At 37.8% G+C, this 21804-nt stretch overlaps 2 protein-coding genes across 2 annotated transcripts in view; both read right to left on the bottom strand.

Moving 5' to 3' along the window:
• Positions 1–21804, bottom strand: part of LOC131032438 (tubulin-folding cofactor B) — a 188294-nt gene that overhangs the window by 10027 nt on the left and 156463 nt on the right. The gene's annotated exons all lie outside the window — the stretch shown is intronic.
• LOC131032440 (uncharacterized) lies at positions 8151–9592 on the bottom strand. The gene is made up of 3 exons (XM_057963411.2): positions 9048–9592; positions 8847–8919; positions 8151–8744 (listed from the first exon to the last, which is right to left on the bottom strand). The coding sequence occupies exons 1-3, from the start codon at positions 9351–9353 to the stop codon at positions 8674–8676; spliced, it is 450 nt and encodes a 149-aa protein (XP_057819394.2). The 5' UTR covers positions 9354–9592; the 3' UTR covers positions 8151–8673.

Raw genomic sequence — 21804 nt, 5'->3', positions numbered from 1 at the left:
ACACCGTGTTATCAACAATTGAAGTGAAGCACTAGACAGAGTTGCATGATGATGAATGCTCCAGATGGAGGTCAAAATGACAAAATAGGTGTTGTCTTTGGTTGACATAGGTTGAGCAAAGACCACTGAGAACAATGCTAGCAAACTGGACAAGTATGGAGTGTGCACTGAGTGAACTGGCTTGACTCAGGAAAAGTGTAACAATGATTGCAGAACACACCATGTTTATCACCAAGCATTTTGGTGAGAGGTCCTACAAGTCTCTTTGACACCCTTGCATTTCGATGTGACTCTACCTTTCAATGAGACTTCTTTCGATCTTTGTAGATTCCCAATATCATACCGATATCCCTATTTCAATGTAAATTTTGATGTGTCTCATCAACATGTCATTTCGATGAGACTTTTCTTTTCGGCAAAGCTCATTTTACTTCTTGCCGACCCTTGGCGCTTTAGCGACATGAGTCTTTTTGCTATGACAAATGAGATGTCTTGGCGATAATGGTAATGCTTGCAGAGTAGATCAAATGGCGTGTTTTGCACCATGCCCTGCCAACCCGCAACCAAGAAGACTAATGTAAGATGATCTCGCGGGATAATAAAATGGAAGGTGCGCATCCCCGCCATCCCACAGGTATATTTTGCAATGTTGAAAATGTGATGAGTATTTCACCCAATGTCGACTCAGAAGTGACCCATGTGGACGTTTGACCAAGTTTGCCCCGATGGCATAAAGGGAGATGTTGAGGACGTGGAGTATACAAGACAAATCAAATGGTGCTGATTGTGAATGGTTGTTGTCAGTTTGTTCATATCAGATCGCCTAAGTATGAAAGAGTTAAGGAAGGTGGTTGCATTAAATGCTTATGCATGGAGAACACGTAAATGACTAGTTGAGTGGCTCAAGATGCTCAGATGATCTTCAGTCAACAAGATATCACAACTATAAGAAGATCAAAATCCTCCAATTGACAAGACATCAAGGCAATGGACATGTGAAGATTACTAAAGATAGTAATCTAAGGAAGAAGTTGCAATTAATGATGGCATCAAATTAGCTTGTAGGGCAGATTTCTTGGGGGTTCAAAAAGATTACTTTTGAATTTCTTTTTGGAGGGAAAATCCTAGGGTTACATAGATGACCACTAAGTGGAGTTAGTTGACTGAGAAAGTGAGGGATGCAGAGAGAGTGAGTTGCAAGAATGCAAAGAAGAACAAAGGTGAGGAAAAGAAAGAGAATACAAAACTGTAAAAACAAGACGCAGAAAAGCAGCTTCAGCACATATGGAAAACACAATGGTGAGCAAGGGCAAAATCCAGAAACCCCACAACACATTAAAGATTATAAGATGTTAGAAGCAGATCGTAGGAGTGTCCCAGCAAGTATGAGAGGTGAAGAGCACACGGTTATATTGAGTGTGGGGGGGGGGGGGGGTGAATTAACAACCAATCACAAGTAAGGGGGTGAATCGGTATAACAACCAATCACAAGTAAATAACTTATCTCATTAACATATTCATTGCATACCAACATTCATATGTGATTTAACTAATATGAACACAAGTAGAACACAAAATACATACGTGGAAACCCTTACGGGAGAAAACCACAACAAATTATTGCTTTTATATATTTCTTCTTTTACAATGTTTCGTAGGCACCAACCTACTAGAAGCACCAACCCCTACGTTTGTGAGCACCAACACCCAAATCTGATTTTGTGAGCACCAACTCCCAAATCTGAATTTTGTGAGCACCAACACACTTCATATAAATCTGATTTTCCACCTTGACAATGTCACTTCTACAACAGATGATGGATATCCTTTTCTTCCACATACTCTCTTATTCAAACTGCCATTATGGTGACAATAATCTGCCACAAAACGGATCACAATTCCCTCATAGAATCCTTTCCAATCTGTTCTCCAACCTAGACTTATAATTCTGTCATAAACTCTACAAATCTATCTTTAAATCTGCATATAATTCTGCACTTATTTCTCATATATGAAATGCATATATTCATCTATACAAATCTGAAACACTCTTCATAATTATTTGTCATATATATATATATATATATCCTTTTATTTCTTCATATTCTTCCTTATCACACAACGCCCACAACTCACAATCTCTTTCTATTTTATATCCATATCCACCAAATGGAGAGGCACATCTCTTTGAAGAGTGATGTCCTTCCATAACTTCTTTTTCCTTGATCATGCCCCTTGAATACAAGTCACTTGTTTAATAAATCAATCTCAAAACAAATCATTCTTGTTTATTGTTTCCTTTTCGATTGGATCGGTTAGTATAATATTTAGTTGTTGTCTTTCATAAGTGCTCCTTTCTATAATATTCATTTTGTTTTATACACCATTTGTCACTTATTGTATCTTTTATTAAATCATTTCTCTAACAAGCCTCTTTTCCTTTCTAATATTAATCGAATCTTTTAAAATGTCTTAATGAACCGCAGCACTTGATAACTCTTCAAACATGACTAAGACATGTTTCTTTTTATGTAATCCTAGCTGCATATTATTTATCATAATCCGATGACTCTTATTTTCATAAAATGCTGCATATTTTATTTTATAATGAAATCGCTTCTTCTCATTGTCCATTATTTTCTGCCGCTTTAATCATGATCACTGTCTTCTAATAATCACATCCTTATTAATCGTATCCTTGCAAAATGTTGACATTTCTTTTTCAATGAATGATGTGGCAATTATTCTTGCTTACCTGTCGTCTTTTTACTTAGTTTGATTTTTAATAATATCGCTGCTTTTATAAACTCTATTCTTCTTAGCAAAATAATGTTTGTTTGATATTCTCTACAGATTGCTCAGGATTATGGCTTCAGTTTTACATAAGATCTTCAAGTTCGTGGATTTAGGCCCTCCACATTCTGGCCAATCAGCATACTGATGATGAAGAAAGAAAATCGTATTCCTATCTCGGATAATCTTCACACTTTAAAACATTCTTCTAATCGACTATTAGAAACCACTGTCATGTGTCTTATCTATTGTTGATTATTAATAATTTTGCATTTGATGGAAGCCTCTGTGCAATAAAGACTACAACTGCCCAAAGAGACGTCTATAAATTCAATATCGGGATTCACCTCCATCAACCCAAAACAATTTGAAAGTCAGCAAATGAAGAATCCACGTCAAAAATATACGGAGTTGGCATATAAGTAGTGTGCTTTCTTTATATAAAAAGACTTCCTTGCCGCTATTACTGACAGATAAATTTCTGTCTTATGTAAGTCACTGAATACAATTTTCCTTTAATCACTGTTTAGAACCAAGTGACATTATTTCTTTAGCCATCGTTGCCATAATGGGTGCTGTGCATTCTTAAAGAAGTCACTTCTCTTCAGGGTTGATTCATCGCTACCTTTATTTGTCTTTACTATGATAAGTCACTGGCTTGTTTATTTTTGTATGAATCGCAGTATAAGTGGCTTCTCAATTTATTCGATCTTCATACTATTCTGGTCAAATCCTTTGACCAAACATAGAATCGCTGTAATCACTTTCCTGTTACTGTCTTTAGTCGCTGCATTATGTGTGTTTCAATCTGTCTTTAACACTGCTGTTAATGATAATGAAAGTTTCCCTTTTTAATGAAATAATCTTTCCTTTTAGTAGTCTTCAACATATCTTTCGTATTGCTGCTCGAACAAAATCACTTCTCATGTTTAATGAATCAGTCAGTATGCCACATATTAATTGATAACTATCATTGCATATATATGATATATCGACTAGAATAAAAAGTTTAAATCTTTAATTTAAACTTTTTATATGATTGCACCCATGTAGTCTTTTAGTTGACCATGTTAATGTTTAAATCCTTAAGTTGAACATCATCTTCTCTATCAGCCTCTGTTCAATGATCAATCCAATTTGCGTTAGATATTCCACAAAATGATGATGACAATATTTGACCTCCATATGATGATATTGCTATTGGGACATCAATGATAATGATGTTTATATTCTTTTGACATTAAAGATGACCTCAACTTTACTTTCATTGTCTTGGATGCATCTTAGGTTAATTTGCTGCCTTATAGTGTAGCTCATAGTCATAGCTTGTTTTCTCACCTTTGACATTGATGATAGTCTTGTACCTAACATTGTCTTCTTACCTTTTACATCAATAGCACAGCTTCACTACTTTGACATCAATGACAATAATTCTATCAAGAGGTTGTTGAGTAGTGAATCTGTGAATACACAAAAGAGAAGGTGCTGCTGTGCAAAGAGCTGAAAGAGTTGGGGAGTAATGTGCAGAATGTTGGTATTATGGATGACTTCGTCATGTGTTGCATTGGTTTTGTCATTGATGTCAACACTTATCTTTTTGGAGGTCTACATTGTTGATTTGGCACTATGGTTATATTGGTTTATTGTTGAACCGGCATATTGTGTTCACGGGCATGGATATTGGCTTATGTACAGTCACCGGTATATGTTCACCAGCAGGATATATGGTTCACCGACAACGATGATAACTTGGAGATCATTTGGTTATGTCGAAGACATGGATTGGATGTTTGGATTTGGTGTTTTGCTTATTGGTCTAATCGGGTTGACAAATTTGCCTTTACCGGCAGATAGGTCTAGGTTATGGACCGGTACATGATATCTATTCCAGATCAACCGGCACCTATTGTCAAACCGGAAGAGCAGGCATTGGCAGCAAAAATTGAAGAAAATGATGAATGGATTATAGATAGTGGATGCTCGCATCATATGACTAGTGATAAAAGCAAATTCTTATCTTTTCAGGAAATTCATGGAGGTCTAGTAAGGTTTGGAGATGATCAAGCTTGTTTAATCAAAGGAAGAGGTACTATATCTTTGGATGGTAAGCATAATACTGACAATGTTTATTATGTAGAAGGTTTAAAGCATAATCTTTTGAGTGTTGGTCAGTTAGTGGAAAAAGGATTTCAGTTACAATTTATGAATGGAAAATGCAAAATCATAAACAGAACTCAATTGGAGATTGCAACCGGTAATCAGACTAAAGGTAATATCTTTCATTTGAATACCAGTGATAAGACATGTTTGATTGCACACATTGATGAAAGTTGGTTATGGCATAAAAGACTTTGTCGTGTGAATTTTGATTGCATTGTAAAGATTAGTTCAACTAAGGCAGTAAGGGATTTACCTAAGATTGTGAAACCTCATAATCTGGTATGTAAGGAATGTCAAATGGGAAAGCAAATTAAAACTACATTTAAGAGCATTACTAAGAAATCTAATAATATTCTTGATTTAATTCATACTGATTTATGTGGTCCAGCAAGAACAAGAAGTCTTCAGGAAGATAGATACTTTATGCTAGTAATTGATGATTATTCTAGAATGTGTTGGGTTACTTTTCTCGGGGAGAAATCAGAAGCTTTTGGAAGATTCAAGATATACAAGGCAACGGTAGAGAATGAAACCGGCAAGAAAATCAAATGTTTGAGATCATATCGAGGAGAATTTACATCTAGAGAATTTAATGCATTCTGTGAAGTGAATGGAATCAAAAGACAACTATCAGCACCCCGGACACCCCAACAGAATGGAGTTGTGGAAAGGAAGAACAGAACTATCCTGGATGCAGCAAGAACCATGTTGATGGAAGCAAATCTACCTCATATGTACTGGAGAGAAGAAGTGAATACAGCGGTTTATACTTTCAACAGAGTTCACATCAAAAGTGAAACCGGTAAGACCCCTTATGAACTATGGTTTGGTCATACTCCTACTCTTAAATACTTCAGAATATTTGGAAACAAATGTTATATTAGAAGAGATGAGTATATTGGCAAATTTGATCCTAGAAGTGATGAAGGAATATTTTTTGGTTATTCATCTAGAAGCAAGGCATATAGATGTTATAATAAAAGGTTACAGAAAATCATTGAGTACTAATGTGAAGATAGATGAAAATTTTGAGAAGATTCAAGCTCTGTAGAACCGGCACAGATTGCACTGGTACAAAGTGAAGATCCTGTCACACCGGCATCATCAAAAAACTCAACTGTGACTGAAGAACAGCAGCCTATGAATTTAAATCAGAACAAACCCAGGTATGTAAGATTGAATCATTCAGAGAATCAGATAATTGGAAACAAGAATCAAGGCGTTATGACTAGAGGAAGATTGGCAAATGAAGAGGTATGTTTAATTTCTCAAGTTGAACCAGCATCAATTGTTGAAGCATGTTAGGATGAACATTGGATAAAAGCAATGGAAGATGAATTAGAACAAATTGAAAAGAATAATACTTGGACATTAGTTCCCCGGCCTAAAGACAAAAATGTAATTGGAACTAAGTGGGTAAATAGAAATAAGCTTAATGAAGATGGTGAAGTAATTAGGAACAAAGCAAGATTATTTTGTAAAGGTTATTCACAAAAAGAAGGAATTGATTATAATGAAACCTTTCCAGCGGTAGCCAGAATTGAGGCAGTTAGACTATTTCTTGCATTTGCAGCTCATAAGAACTATAAAGTTTATCAAATGGATGTAAAATGTGCATTTCTGAATGGAGATCTAGAAGAGGAAGTTTACATTGAACAGCCTGATGAATTTTCTTTGACAGATAACAAGGATATGGTTTGCGGGTTAAGGAAAGCTTTATATGGATTGAAGCAAGCTCCCAGAGCTTGGTATGTTAGATTGGATAAATATATTTTAAAGCTTGGTTACACAAAAGGTAATGCTGACAGCAATTTGTATTACAAAGTTACCAATGATGACATTTTGGTTATTGAAGTATTTGTGGATGATATCATTTTTGGAGGTGAAGATGGATTATGTAAAGACTTTGCTAACAAGATGCAGGAAGAATTTGAAATGTCTATGATTGGAGAGATAAAAAAATTTCTAGGTTTGCAGATTTCACAAACAGATAAAGGTATATTCATATGTCAAACAAAGTACTTGAAGGAACTTTTGAAGAAATTTGGTATGGAAAACTCCAAACCGGTAAGCACTCCTATGACTACAACTGATAAATTAACATTGAAGGATGATTCAGCTCCTATTAATCCAACAAGGTACAAATCTATGATTGGAGGATTACTGTATTTGACACAAACCAAACCTAATATAATGAATGCAGTATGTATTGTTTCAAGATTTCAAAGCAATCTTAAAGAAAATCATGAAGCAGCAGTAAAAAGGATTTTCTGGTACCTACAAGACACATCAAATCTTGGTTTATGGTATCCTAAGGATGAAAATTTTGATTTACGTGCATACACAGATGCAAATTGGGTAGGAGATGTAGATGACAGAAAGAGTACCACTGGTGGTGCATTCTTTCTTGGCAGAAGATTGATTTCATGGATAAGCAAGAAGCAGACTTGTACATCATTATCTACAGCAGAATCTGAATATGTTGCAGCAGCAACTAATTGTACTAAGGTATTATGTGTTGGTGTTGGAAATAAGCCACACCTGGACCGACGATGGACTGGTCCAAGAGGGGCCAGTAGCTCAGTGGTAGAGCACTCCAGCAGCGTATGGAAGGTCCTAGGTTCGAGTCCTAGCTGGTCCATGTCTCAACATTATGGATCAAGCAAATGTTGAAAGATATAAAGGTAAAATGCAAAGAACCGATAATCATTTATTGTGATAATTCAGTAGCAATTGATATATCAAAGAATCTGATATTTCACTCTAAGACAAAGCATGTTTCTATTAAGTACAATTTTCTGAAAGCGAATGTTGAAACAAATGAAGTGAGATTGGTTTATGTGAATACTAAAGAGCAAATTGCAGATGTCTTTACCATAGTTGAAAATCTCGGACTCGCCTCGGACTCGGCAAACCAAAATTTTGGACTCGGACTCGAACTCGTGAAAGACTCGGCAAAGACTCGGCAAAAAAAAAAACCGTAGTTTTACAAAAAAAACATAAAGAAATTAATGCATTTAGAGAACATAAGTGCCATAATTGAAACATTACACATGTCATATGATCTACAAACACGCAACATTTGAAATTTCATCATTCATGGCAGCATATTCAAGTTTCAACTTTCAACTCTAAAATGTATAATGGCAGCATAAGTATAAATGTTCACAAAATTACATATAATGATATGTCCAACTCCAACTCCAAATGTGAAAAACAACAATGTGAATGAACAAACCAAAGAGAAGACTACATCTTCCTCTTTGTATTTTTCCTAATATAGCTCAATTTTTCAAGCCTTGAGCTAGAAGTAGTAGCAGTGGGTGTTGTGGTATCTAAATGGTGAAATGACTCTTATTCAAAGTCAAAGTCCTCATCATCATCCTCATCTTCGTCCTCATCTTCATCCTCCATTTCATCCAATCTTGCTCCTTCTGCATCTTGTGCTGCTCCTCTCTCTATTTCTGCAATTTCTTCTTCGGTAAGGAAGACATCATCACCATCATTTTGTTCATTCATGGTCCAATCACCATATGGATCAATTTCATCCAAGTCAATGGCCTCATGTGAAACACCCTCCACCTGTCTAACTCGAAGGCGAAGGTTGTACCGAACAAATACTAGATCATTGAGCCGCTTTTGTGACAATCTATTTCTCTTCTTTGTGTGAATGCTCTCAAAGACACTCCAATTTCGTTCACACCCAGAAGCACTGCATGGCTAAGACAAAACACGGATAGCTATCTTTTGAAGATTAGGCGTGTCGGCACCATAATTCTCCCACCATAAATCTACAAAAAACATTTAGAAATATTAGAATTGAGAAAAAAATGTAACAATCAAGTTTGTAGGTTTTTTCTTGCACTATTGAACTAAGTTACTAAATTTTTTACCTAGTTGTTGTTTTCCTCTCCTATCAATTGCTAGTTGTGATGAGAAGAGTCTCCCCTCTGCACTTTTGTAGATCTTGAACAATGAACATTTCCAAATTCAGAAATAGATACTAGATAGTCAAAGTGTCAAACTCAAATTCAATAATGAACATTTCCGAATTCATAAATAAAGATAGAGCAATTGCAAATGTCAAATCTCACCTCCAACTCATCAAGAACCTTGTCTCTCAACTCAGGATCAGGTGCCATCTTATCAATGCATGTAATAACACCTGCCATGACCTCCTCATCAGCCCTAAATGAATCAGAGAAGTAGAATTTCGGGTTCAAAAAGTAGGCGAAGGCATGTATCGGTTGGTGGAGTTGGTTTGTCCACCTACGATCAATGATGCGCCAAAAGATTTCACATTTTCTTGTATTTCCACGATAGTAATGTGAAATGGCCTCTTTGGCCCTATCCATGGCCTCATAAATGAAACCCACTGGCATGCCCTCTCCATCCACCATACGAAGAACCCTTACCAAAGGTTCTGTCACCTAAAAAAATTAAAACAAATTTTAAATTAGTACAAAATCAACCCCTAAAAAATAAAATCAGCAAATAGACAAGATTGTATAAACTTTACTTTTGTGTTTGTTACTTACCGCAGTCAACTCCTCTCCACTTTTGGTGAACCCTTCATCAAAAACAATGCAAACAATCTTCTCTGCTTCAGGTCTTTTGGAGTATGCAGACCCCAACCAAGCATCTGACACAAACATCTGCTTAAGATGAGGAATGGCACTAAGAATGCTCTGCAAAGTGATGAAGTGGCTAGCAAATCGTGTCACTCCAGGTCGCACAAGGTCCTTGCCATTTGTGTGTTTTCTCATCAAAGCAAGCACCCAAGTATGGTTGTAGATGAATTTGGTGACACTTTTTGCATCTTCAACCACCTTCTTCACCCATCCAATCTTCCCAATGTCCTCTAGCACCAAGTCCAAGCAATGTGCAGCACAAGGACTCCATGTAATCGAAGGATGCCTCTGCATAAGCATTCTACCTGCAGATACATATGCAGTTGCGTTGTCCGTGATAATTTGGACAACATTCTCAACTCCAACTTCCCGAACCACACCATCCAACAGATTACACAAAGTCTCCGCATTTTTTATTTCATTTGAGGCATCATCAAACTTTATGAATACCATTGCACCATTTGAAGCCACCAAGAAGTTGAGAAGAGTCCTATTCTGTCCATCTGTCCATCCATCAGATAAAATGCTGCATCCTTTTCTCTTCCAATAACTTTTCTGATCATCAACCACACCTTTTGTATTTTTCACAGCTTTCTCTAGCAATGGCCCACTGAAGTCATGACCTGTTGGGGCCTTAAACCCCTTACCCGCCACTATACATGCATTAACAAAACTTTCCCAATACACATTGTTTGCTGCATTGAAAGATAGATCATTGTAAAACCAAAAGTTTGAAGCCGCTATCCGTGCTTGTTCATGCTTCTCTCTATTCCATCCTGTACCTTCAAGTGAAGGTTGTGCACCTGGAACATTGCGTGGTACAAAAAAATTAGGGTCTGATCGAACAGGAGTGCCACTAGCCTCACCCTCATTGTCACCAAAAGATGAAAGTGACTGACGACCCCGACTGTGACCAATGGGACCCGAAGTGGACAATGTGGGATTCATTGATGCTGCCATGGCTTCTCTTGTTTTTTGCCTTTCTTCCTTATGCATATCATTCTCAGCAAGAATGGCCTTCATCTCTCTAATAATTTCAGGAGTTGATTTGGGGCATGCCTCCACACCATATCTAGGTATTTGTGCAAGGTGGTATTTTAATCTATTGATTCCACCAGTCATCCATTTTGTGCATTCGGTGCAAGTGACCTCCCCCTTTTTGCTTCCTACAATCCCATATTTCCAAGCTTTATCTCTTTGTCTTCCTGACCTTGGGGTTGCCCTTGGAGTTGAACTTGCCATTGCTGATTTAACATGAAAAAAAAAAAATCAGCAGGGTTTTATGGAAAATCAACAAAAAAAATGACAATGAATCATTTGGGAAAAATAGCATTCAAAAACAAGAAAAAAAAAAGAGGAAATAACTTAGGAAAGAAAATAGAAAAAAATTTGGTAGCATATCCCCTTGTTTTTCAAGATTTTTTTCAGTTTCAAAACAATGAAATGATTCAAATGAAAAAAAAAAAAAAAGAGAAAAATCCTTACCTAGATCTCTCTTGCTGATTTTTCCTTCTTCCCTCTACTCCTCCAAACCCTTCTAACCTGCTACAACCAAAAAAAAACCAAAATGAAGTCAAAATTTAAAAAAAAAACTTGTTTTTAAGCCTTACGGGCGCGTTTTTCTGGGCCCGCGAGTCCTTGTGAAAGACTCGCAAGTCCGAGCGAAAGACTCGCGCGAGTCTTTGTGAAAGACTCGCGAGTCTTTCGCAGGGACTCGCCTCGCCAGTCCTAGGCGAGTCGACTCGCGGCGCCAAACGACTCGCGAGTCCGTGGCGAGTCCGAGGCAAGTCGCCGAGTTTTAAAACTATGGTCTTTACAAAGCCTTTGCCTGAGGAAACATTTGAATATCTCAAAGAGCATCTTGGGGTGATTTCCCCACCGGCAGAGACTTGAATGATGAAGATTGACATCAAACGGGCAGAGACTACTAGAAAAATCTTTTTCCGGCTTTGATGGAGGAGAGCTACTGATCAGGGGGAGTAGTTAGTTGAATGTTATGTTTTGATTCTTAACTGCTTTAGCATTTGATGTCAAAGGGGGAGAGATATCTATGGAAAAACATTATACCTTGGGAGAGAGATATACTCTTTGGAGAGATGTATTTTGGTTTTGGTTTTGTATCAAACTTTGTATTGATCTATCTGTGGGAGATTGTTGGTTTATTGGTTTTTGGCATTCTGTTCTTGGCACTTAGATGTTTTTCCATCTAGTGTTGCCATCAATGCCAAAGGGGGAGATTGTTGGTATTATAGATGACTTCATCATATGTTGCATTGGTTTTGTCATTGATGTCAACACTTATCTTCTTGGAGGTCTACATTGTTGATTTGGCACTATAGTTATATTGGTTTATTGTTGAACCGGCATATTGTGTTCACCAGCATGGATATTGGCTTATGCACAGTCACCGGTATATGTTCACCAGCAGGATATATGGTTCACTGGCAGCGATGATAACTTGAAGATCATTTGGTTATGTCGAAGACATGGATTGGATGTTTGGATTTGGTGTTTTGCTTATTGGTCTAATCGGGTTGACAGATTTGCCTTTACCGGCAGATAGGTCTAGGTTATGGACCGGTACATGATATCTATTCCAGATCAGCACGACATGTTTTGGAAATGGTTTATTGATTGGATAATGTGGTAAATATATTGAACAGACATATTGTATTGCATCAAGACTTTTTTTAATTGAATTTATTGTAATATCTTTAGTGAGCTGACCTCATGTATAGGTCTTAGGTTTTGTATATATGATTGTACGATCTTATTGAAGATGATCATGATGAGTGTGAGCGAATATTGAAGAGCGAAAATAAGCAGATCCTTGTGCGAATCACGCAGACATTATCTGAAGGTTAAAGGAAGGTTATGAAGGTGTTTGACACTCATGTTCAAAGCTTAAACCGGTACTGAATCTAGCATTGCAGATGCTATTCCGAAGCAGTACATTGTTATTGGATTTAACCATCCAATTGTAGTCAGTGTGACTCCTATTTTGTGATTGAGCAATGAGCTCTAGGCGATTGGCCTTTGCATGTGCAGACCCCATTTGTATACACTTGCTATCTGCAGTAGTATCATTTGATTGTGGGTAAGGTTTCCCACCGTGGTTTTTCCCCTTACCGGGTTTCCACGTCAAAATCTCTGTGTCATGTGTTGTTTCTCTTTCTGTTTTATAAACCGGTACTGCTATTACTGTTAATATGTTTTACCAGCACTTAAGTTTGGTTTACTGGCACTAAGTTTAAGTTGGAATAATTTGCATTTGGGTTATAATTTATTGACAACTGGTTTACAATTGATTCACCCCCCCCCTCTCAGTTGTCCTTCCCGGTTCCTAACACAGAAAAGAAAGAGGGGTGTGAATGATGCAAATGAAGTAGCAGAGGTGTGTATGATGTATAGAGTGTGCAGGAAAGAAAATAGTAAGCGCAAGAGGCAACACAAAGTGTGTGGTAAACACATGAAGTAATCCACTCTGAGAAAAATCAAGAGAGAATAGAGGACGAAGACATCAGAACACAGTGCAAAGACCTGAGAGTAAAGAGAGAAGAAAACAGGGGTGAAGAGAAGAAGACCAGGGTGTAGAGAACCCAGAAAGTTTTACACAGTGTAAGATAGGGAAAGAGAACTGAACAAAACATAAATTAGAAAGATGTATGCGAAGAAGAGGATAGAAGGCAAAGAGCAAAGATTGATAGTAGAGATTAGAGAGTAAAAGACAGAGATCGAGAGCAAAAATGAGACAAGTCAATCTCAAAGTGCAGAAAAGAAATTGTGAGTTACAAAATTCATTTGTAACAAGGTGCATAATTGTTGATTGATATTTACTCATTGTAATCATCTGAGTTGGTGCTCATTTGGGTTGGTGCCCATAAACTTTAGGGGTTGGTGCTCATTTGGGTTGGTGCCCATAAACTTTAGGGGTTGGTACTCCTTTGGGTTGGTGCCCATAAATGTGTAACCAAACTTTACTTGTGAGGTTGGATTAGAGCAGTAGATTCTAGCAGCATTTCTCACAGAGATTTTTCCCATTGTGGGTTTTCTTCGTATATCTGGTGTTATGTGTTTGCCTTGTGTGTGTGTGTGAGTGAGTTTAATATCTTTGCTCATTGTTTCTTGGTATCTGCCATTAAATCTCAAATTATTTAATAAGTTCAAGTTTTTAATTACCACTGATTCACCCCCCTCTTGGTGGTCCATTTGTGTTCCTTCAGTGGATGCATCATCTAAAGAGGGAGATAGCAATGAGGAGAGCAACAAGTTGGTTGACTTATCCGTATCTACTTCGAGTACTACACCAAGGGGCCATCCTATGGCAAATAACATCACACCAACCACCACCTCCTACGAACTATCAATAGAAGCTTTAGAGTAGATTGATGGATGGTCAAGTTTACTTGGGGCTCCCATTGGGGCTGCATTATGTAAAACCACTTGCACCACATTCTCCTCATCCACGTCAGCCAAGACTCCCTCCAAGGCTTCACAAAGGAATTCAGCACTTTTGGTGTTTCTTGAAGCATCAATAGATTTAATGAATATTGTGCCACCTAAGAAGAAACAAATCAATGATTCAATAAATCATCATTAAAAAACCTAATCACTAAATCAATGCATTTTAGGAAATACAATCCCCTAAGAAAGAAACAAGAAAATTTAGCAATGTTCGATTTCTTCTATCTGTCCAACCATTAGTCATGATGGTGCAACCCTTCTTCCTCCAAATCTCTTGTTCCTCCTCTATTGTGTCTTTCGCATTAGCCACCTCTTGTGAAAAAATGGGGCCCTTTGTCTCCTCACCATTAGGGGCTTTGAACCCCACCCCACATATAGTAATGGCATTAAGCATGTTTTGCCAACAAGGAGACCTAACACAAATAAATTAAATTAAATAAGTATCGTAAAATGGGGAGTTTAAATTTGTATTCGACATACCTCTAAATATAAAAATTCACGAGACAAAGAATCAAGCTATATATCTTAAAACAAAAAAAAAAAAAAGAATGACCTCGCTGCATGAATCAAAATGGTGCAGTAGAACTAGAAGTCTCCAATTGTACTTTTACCCACATCATGTTTATCTTTGTTCCAACCCATGTTCTCAAGTGACAATTAGAAAGTCAAAGTAGTGTGTGGCAAGATATATGAATCTAAATCTAACCTAGATACACAAACTCTAGGCCCAATGCTAACAATGCCATTGCCACTGTTACTATCACTAGCACTACCGGTACTCAAAGATGGACAACATGGCAGATTGGAAGAAAACTCTCTAGTTCCCCAAATGCCTTACCAAATCCTTTGTTAAAGATATTTATGACCTGTTGATTCTCTCACTTGTTCTTCTTGAAACAAACCTAGTGCCCCTTCGAATAGCTCAACATTCTTTGCTTTTGTAATAGCATCTTGTTCATCTCTTTGCATTAACCACGCATCCTTATGAAACTCCATAAGCAAATCTTCAAAAATTTGGGACTCCTTGATAGGTTGATCTTCAAAAATTTCCTCTAGTTGATCCTCAAATACAATCTCTAGTGGTATTTCATCCTCAAGTAATATCTCAGGAGGTCGAAGTTGATGATGAATCATTCCACTTGCCGCAACTCGATTGTCTTGGAATAACGTCAACAGTGACTCCATTTGCATTTCCTCCATGAGATCTTTCAGCAACCCTTCAAATAGCATTTGGTGATAATGTCTTTCGAAGCCATTCTCTTCATACTTAGATTCGCTTGTGATAGCTTGTAATTCCTCATTTAACACGTCCATTTGATTGTCTTCGTCTCAGATGACGCTTGAAACTTCTTGCAATTCCTTCTCAAGAATCTCCTTTTGTAGCAGGAATGAAAATTCATCAAGGACTGCTTCTTTCTGCAATGGATCTTCCTCGTGGAGGGCTAATCCAACACATTGATCTTTAATGGCTTGAACATCTTTCGTTGCTTTCTCAACCTTCACTTTAATGGGTGCTTCTTTCTTTGGCATAAGGTATGCAAATTTACTCTCAATTGTACTCTGTTGATTGTTATATTCAATTGTGATATCGTCACTATTGGATATTGTACTAATACCTTCTTCTTTTGATACTAAGTTGATTGGTTGAAGGTGAGCATTCCATGACTTTTCTATAGTGTACATCTTTGATGATTCTTCCAAACTTAAATGCACTCTAGGTTGGTAGATAGCCTCTCTACATGATCAACATGCGAACTCCTAGTGAGTTGTGTTGTGAATCCGACACCAACAAGGGAGCAAGATGTCCTCTACATGTAAGTCATTCTCCATGCTCAACCCTTTCTTGATCATCTCTTTGAACTTCATGAAGAACTCACTTTCACTAATTGGAGGCTCAGGTTCTACTTCTGAGAGTACAACCGGCTCATGTACCTTTGAGAAGGAAATTTTCCCTTGCAATGCTAATTCCATCCTTGACAAAAAAGTTGAACAATACATCTCATTGTGTCCGCCAGTGTTATGAATTCTACAATTATTCCTTGATGCAAATTCGAACAAACTCCATGGATGTAGTTGTGAATTCAACACCCACTAAAGTCGAAGAATATCAATTTGTTGAACATCCTTGCCATGCAAATCAAGAAACTATGGCTGCTCCATTGAGAAATCCTTTTTGAATTTTCTTGATTTTTTTTTTTTTTTGTATTTTCAAAATTTTCAATTTTTTGGGAATTTTTGACATAAAAGATATCTTAGCATATCTTGAATTCAACTTGAATGCTCATATTGGTTCTAGCCACGACCAATTTGAATGTGAACACCTCTTGCAAATTCAATTGATGATTTGACATTCTCACCTTCCTTCTTGTGGTAATTTTGTTGAGCGTTGAGAAGGGAGAAAGAAGTTGTAAGATAATTTTCGCAAATATGAATTGTAGAATTTGAGGTTCAGTTGTTCAGGCATTCATGATGATCATGCCCTCCTTCTAGCGCCAATTCTATTGATGTGTTTTTTATGCATCTCAAACACAGAATTAAATACCAAGGTATCTTATCCTCTCTTGAACAAAATCCCCACAAATGCTGAACTTCATGATCATACGACGTGACTCCAAGGTTCCAAATGTCAAGTCTTGACATGTGGATAAGCTCAATGGTTTGATGTGATATTGCTGGAATCACAAGGGGACTTGCGTTTATACTTGTGATATTACTGGAATCACATGGAGTCTGCCCATGGCATGAGGAAGAAATTCCTTGTCTCCTGGCAAAGTCCGCCCTATGCTTTGGCAAAATTCCTCAGGATAGCACCAAGTCCACTTTCCTAGTGAGGAGAATTCCTCGAGACCACATGAAGTCCGCCCTAGGATAGAGAAAAATTCTTTAAGTGCATACCAACTCCGCCTAGGGAAAAGAAGGAAATTCCTTGGCTAGAAGTGAATGTTGGCATTGAGTTGTCATTGATGTCAACCGGTATTGCAGGCTACAGGTATGAAGTAAGAAGATTGAACCGGCATAAGGAAGATTAACATGAAGGCTTGTCAACTGGTATGGTGGAAGACAAGTAGTTTTTGAGACTATCAATGACTTCACCGGTATGAGGTGAGATGCATGTGTGTGTCAGCATGTTGAGTGATAACCGGTAGAGCATATACCGGTTTGGAGGTTGGCTGCTTGTTTATGATGAAGAGGCGGAATGTTAAAATGATCACAAATCATTGGAGGTGAAGATGTGCTACCAATGTAGTGTGCACTACCGATTATCAGGAGGAGAAGGTCTCACCGGTAAGGGCTTGTGCCGGTATGAATTCATTGAATGTTCAAGTGTAGACCGACCTTGTGTTGGTGAGCTGAGTGTATGACCGATGTGATGCCATGTGGAGCTGAGGTGGCAAGCATGCAGAGGTCGATGAAGTTTCCATCAACATGGTTGTTGAAACAGCTAGGCGACATTAATGAAATAGCCACAAATCACGGGATGCTAACACATTGATGCGGCTCGAGGAAGAAAGAGTGACAGAGAAAGATCAGAGAGTTGTTGGCGCCTGGATCGAAGCAAAGAAATCAGACTACAAGAGGACCTCGAGAAGGAAACAGCTGGGTCATAAATAAGTCGATTGATTTCAAGGCCGAAAATCATGGTCAGGGTTGCTATCTTTAGCAAATATGCATTGGATAATGGAAAACGCATACAGATGCATTCCTCCAGTGCAGGTGATCGATCCAAGGCAGATTGGATCGGATCTGATGCAGATTTGGTCGAGTGAAGGAAACCCTAACCGCACTTAGTTCGAATTGATTCTTGGCGGGAAAGCTCAAGTTTAAATATGATGACTTGAGACTGTGATTGTTGCTGCTGCAGAATGAAGGCAAGTGTGAGATTGTTGTTTGAGAGCCGAAGAGATAAACACTTGAAGTGTTTATGAGTGAAGATTGTACTGGTAAGGAGAAGCCGGGTAAACCAAAGTAAGGAACAAACCAGCAGAGTTAGCATAGGATGCAGAGGTGAAAATCTGAAGGAAGTAACAGCTGATAAAGAGTGATCGGTGTGAGTTGAATTGTGAAGATATTGTGAGAGGAGACTTAGCAAAGTCAGAATCAGCAGCAAAGATAAGTTGCAGTGTGTGTGGAGATAACACAGACCGGTAAAGTTGAAACCGACAGAACGGAATATTGTAAGGTTGCAAAACTTCTTTTGCAACAAAGATCTCATTTTGTATTTAAATCTTTATATTGTTTTTCACTAAGTTGGAGCTTAGTGCAGGGGTTGTAGCTCCTTTGGGTTGTAGCCTATAAATTGTGCAGGGGTTGGTGCTCCTTTGAGTTGGTGCTCATAAATCAGGGGTTGGTGCTCCTTGGGTTGGTGCCCTAAAATTGTAATCAGATCTTTTACATTGTGAGGCTGGATTGGAGCAGAAGATCTCCAGCAACTATTCTCACCGAGGTTTTTCCCACATTGGGTTTTCCTCGTATATCTGGTGTTGTGTGATGCATTCATGTGCATGTGTTATGTTAATGATTTCGCAAATTCTTTCTCACACCTAGTTCGCACTGTTTGAGCTACCTGTTAGCACTCAGTTTGTTTTATATATTACCGATATCTCCCTGTTGAAGAAAAAGTATTTAAGATCATTGATTCACCCCCCTTTCAGTGATTCATTGTGTCCAACAGTGAAGTCCGCTCTAAGGCATGTGGAAATATTCCAAACCAAGATGAAGTCTGCCCTTGGCAAACTAAGAAAATTCCTAAGTCAAAGAGAAAGTCTGCCTAATAAAGGGAGAAATTCCTTATGTGAAGGTGAACTCCGCCCTAGGGAAGCATAAATTCCCTGTGCTATCATCAAGTCTACCAAGGCATTAAGGAAAAAGTCATGTCAAGTCTGCCTAGGAACATGAAAAAATTCCTCAACACTCATGAAGTCCACCTAGCATGTGGACACTCCTAGATAGCATATGAAGTCTGCCCTATGAAGACATGGTGAAAATTTCCAATCAAGAAGAAAGTTCACCTATGGCATGGTAAAATCCTTAGGTGCACACAAAGTCCACCCTTGCATTGGGAAAAATCCTTGTGCCAACATGAAATCTGCTTAGGGAAAGGAAAGAAATTCCTTGGCTAGAAGTGAAGTCTGCTCCAAGGCATTTGGAAAAGTTCTCCAACCAACCATGAAGTCCACCCAAGTAGCAAGGAATTTCCAAAAGACCATGTCAAGTCCCCCTTGGTGGATAAAGGAGAAGTTTAGCTAACATTAAAGCAAGTGTGAAAAACAAGAGAAATCGCCTTAGTGTTGAACGAAAGAGGATTAAAGCAAAAAAATAAAATCAAAAAGAAATTCGCCTAAGTGTTGAAGAGGAAAGAAATTGAAAATTTTGGCTAGGTGCTGGATTTGGAAAAAAAAAAACCCAAGATGAAATTTGCCCAAAGGAGAAGCTTCTAAAAGAAAGCAAGAAAAGATTGCCATTGAGGATATAAAGCAAAAGGAAAGAAAGAGAAGGTTCAATTTGGTATTCGTAACGTGACTGGATTCGTTTCCAATAAAACATTAAAACAAAAAACAAATCAAAGCAAGGGTCCAACTTCTCTATAGACTTGAGCGTTGGCATTCATTCATTCAACTCACAAGTTGCGTATCAAATTTGATGAGTTGGAGTTCAAGAAGGAATTTCTTTCAGGTTTCAAAGCGAATTTTGAAGTAGTTGCAAGTGCATACCAATTCCTTAAGAGAATTCAGATATTTGGAGACGAAGTTGGAAGCAATTCCTTAAGGCAATTCAAGGAATTTCATCAAAATTTTCAGGTTTACAAAGTTTTGGAGGCATATTTTCAGAATTTTAGTCTCTTTCGCATTTCAAGACTTCTTTCAGTTTGAATTCCTAATTTTCCAGGTTTGCACACAAACTCTTCATCTCAAATTCTTCAAATTTCATCTAGGAATCATGTTGCTTTTTTCCTTTTTACAGTTTTCAAGCACAGAAAGTTTCGCAATCAGACTTAATTTCACTTTCCAGAATTTCACTAAGTCTGATTTTTATTCCTAATTTCATAATCAGACTTGATTTCACAATTTTCGAAATTTTACTAAGTCTGATTTCGAGAATTTCATGAGAAAAATCAGAATTATCCTTCAAAATTCCTCAAGCAAACAGCAAACCCCCTTGTTCTAACTTAAGAATTTTTCATGTGTTTCAGGTGGTAGATGTTAGCTCAAGGAGGGATTTCCAGAAAAACACAAATGAAGTTCAAGAACAAAGGATGAGAAATGGAATACCGACCTTGGCCATGTGGACTCCAAAGACTTCAAGAAAGAATGTATGGACTCGATGATCGCTTTCCTTCAACGTTAGCATGCAAGATGATGAGAGATGGAATTGTTCAAGCAACTGGATTTCCTCTAGCTATGCAATGCTATGAGCTGATATTAGAATGCGCCAAACATTACAACACCTAGGAGAGACAAATTGTGGCACCTGATGGTAGAGTGTCAGCCTACCTTGGAGAAATGACCATCAAAAAAGCATTTGGCATTCCATATTATCATTCTACCATATACAAGACCAAGGAGGAAGCCTTGAAGATTTTTTAAGCAGAACCTATCTCTTGTACTAAAGTAATCAACAAGCAATGGTTGCTTAAGTCAAGACCTCATTATTCTAAAGTGCCTAATAACCTTTTCCGGACAGATTTCATAGAAGAATATGGAGACCTCATCCTATTGCTAAATTGAGTTGCAGGAAGTCCTCAAGCCTCCTCATTCAAGCCTTGGATGATCACTTCATCAATGAAATCACTACTGGTGTCAAGATGATAAATTGGGCAAAGATAATCAATAATAACATTGATGACCAGTTGAGAAACTTGGAACACACAAAGACATTTTACATGAGTTCTTACATCATGTACATGTTGGCAAGATGTTACAGATATAAGGGATTGATTTGCAAAGGCGTTGTGGGAAAGAAGGATGGTCAATTCAAATCATATGATTTCTATCCGCAATTGCAAGAACATGAGAAATCCCATTTCAAAAAAGTCAATGATGCATTCCTAATGTACATGACCAGTTAATTTCAAGGAGGCACTCATCAAAGGTTGACACAAGAACCTAAAGATTTGATAAGCAGGTTTGGATTATGGTACATCCAATTCCCCAAATTCACATACCTAAGAATTCAAGGATTCACAAGATGCCCATACAAACTTCCAAGGTATCCAACAAATAAAATGGTATTACTAGAGGTCATCAAATAGCTGGACACATATGAGAAGATTTAAAGAGGCAAGATGAAAGCTGGAATTTCTTTTCCTCTTTTCATTGGAAAGATGTTAGAATCAGGTCCATCAGCACAAGCATCTAATAAGGCGGATGGGGAAATGCAATGGTATCCATTCTCCTTCTATCGATCAAGATCCAACTTTGATCCTGTTGGGGTACGTTTTATCATATACAGAACATTAGAATAAGAAATCCAAAGGTATTCTATCCTCTCCTAAAAAATCAACGCTTATCATATGGTGATTCCAAGGTCTATATGTGCGAACAAGCAACTTTAGTGGGATAGCTACTTGGGTAGTGTATGCTGAAAATCTCAAGGAGGGCTTACGTTTACAAATGTCTTTCAAGCTTCTGGACTTAGATAAATTTGTCAATTTCAGGCTCTCTTTTTTTTCGGGGGAGGGGGGAGGATTTTCCGAGATTTAGGCTTTCAAAAGGGAGAAATGGGGATAGGGTTAAGAAAGCTGATCTAAACCTATGAA

Source organism: Cryptomeria japonica, chromosome 11 (assembly GCF_030272615.1).
Source record: "Cryptomeria japonica chromosome 11, Sugi_1.0, whole genome shotgun sequence".
NCBI lineage: Eukaryota > Viridiplantae > Streptophyta > Pinopsida > Cupressales > Cupressaceae > Cryptomeria > Cryptomeria japonica.
The sequence above is the reverse complement of the archived record's forward strand: the minus strand, read 5'-3'. Positions and strand labels throughout refer to the sequence as shown.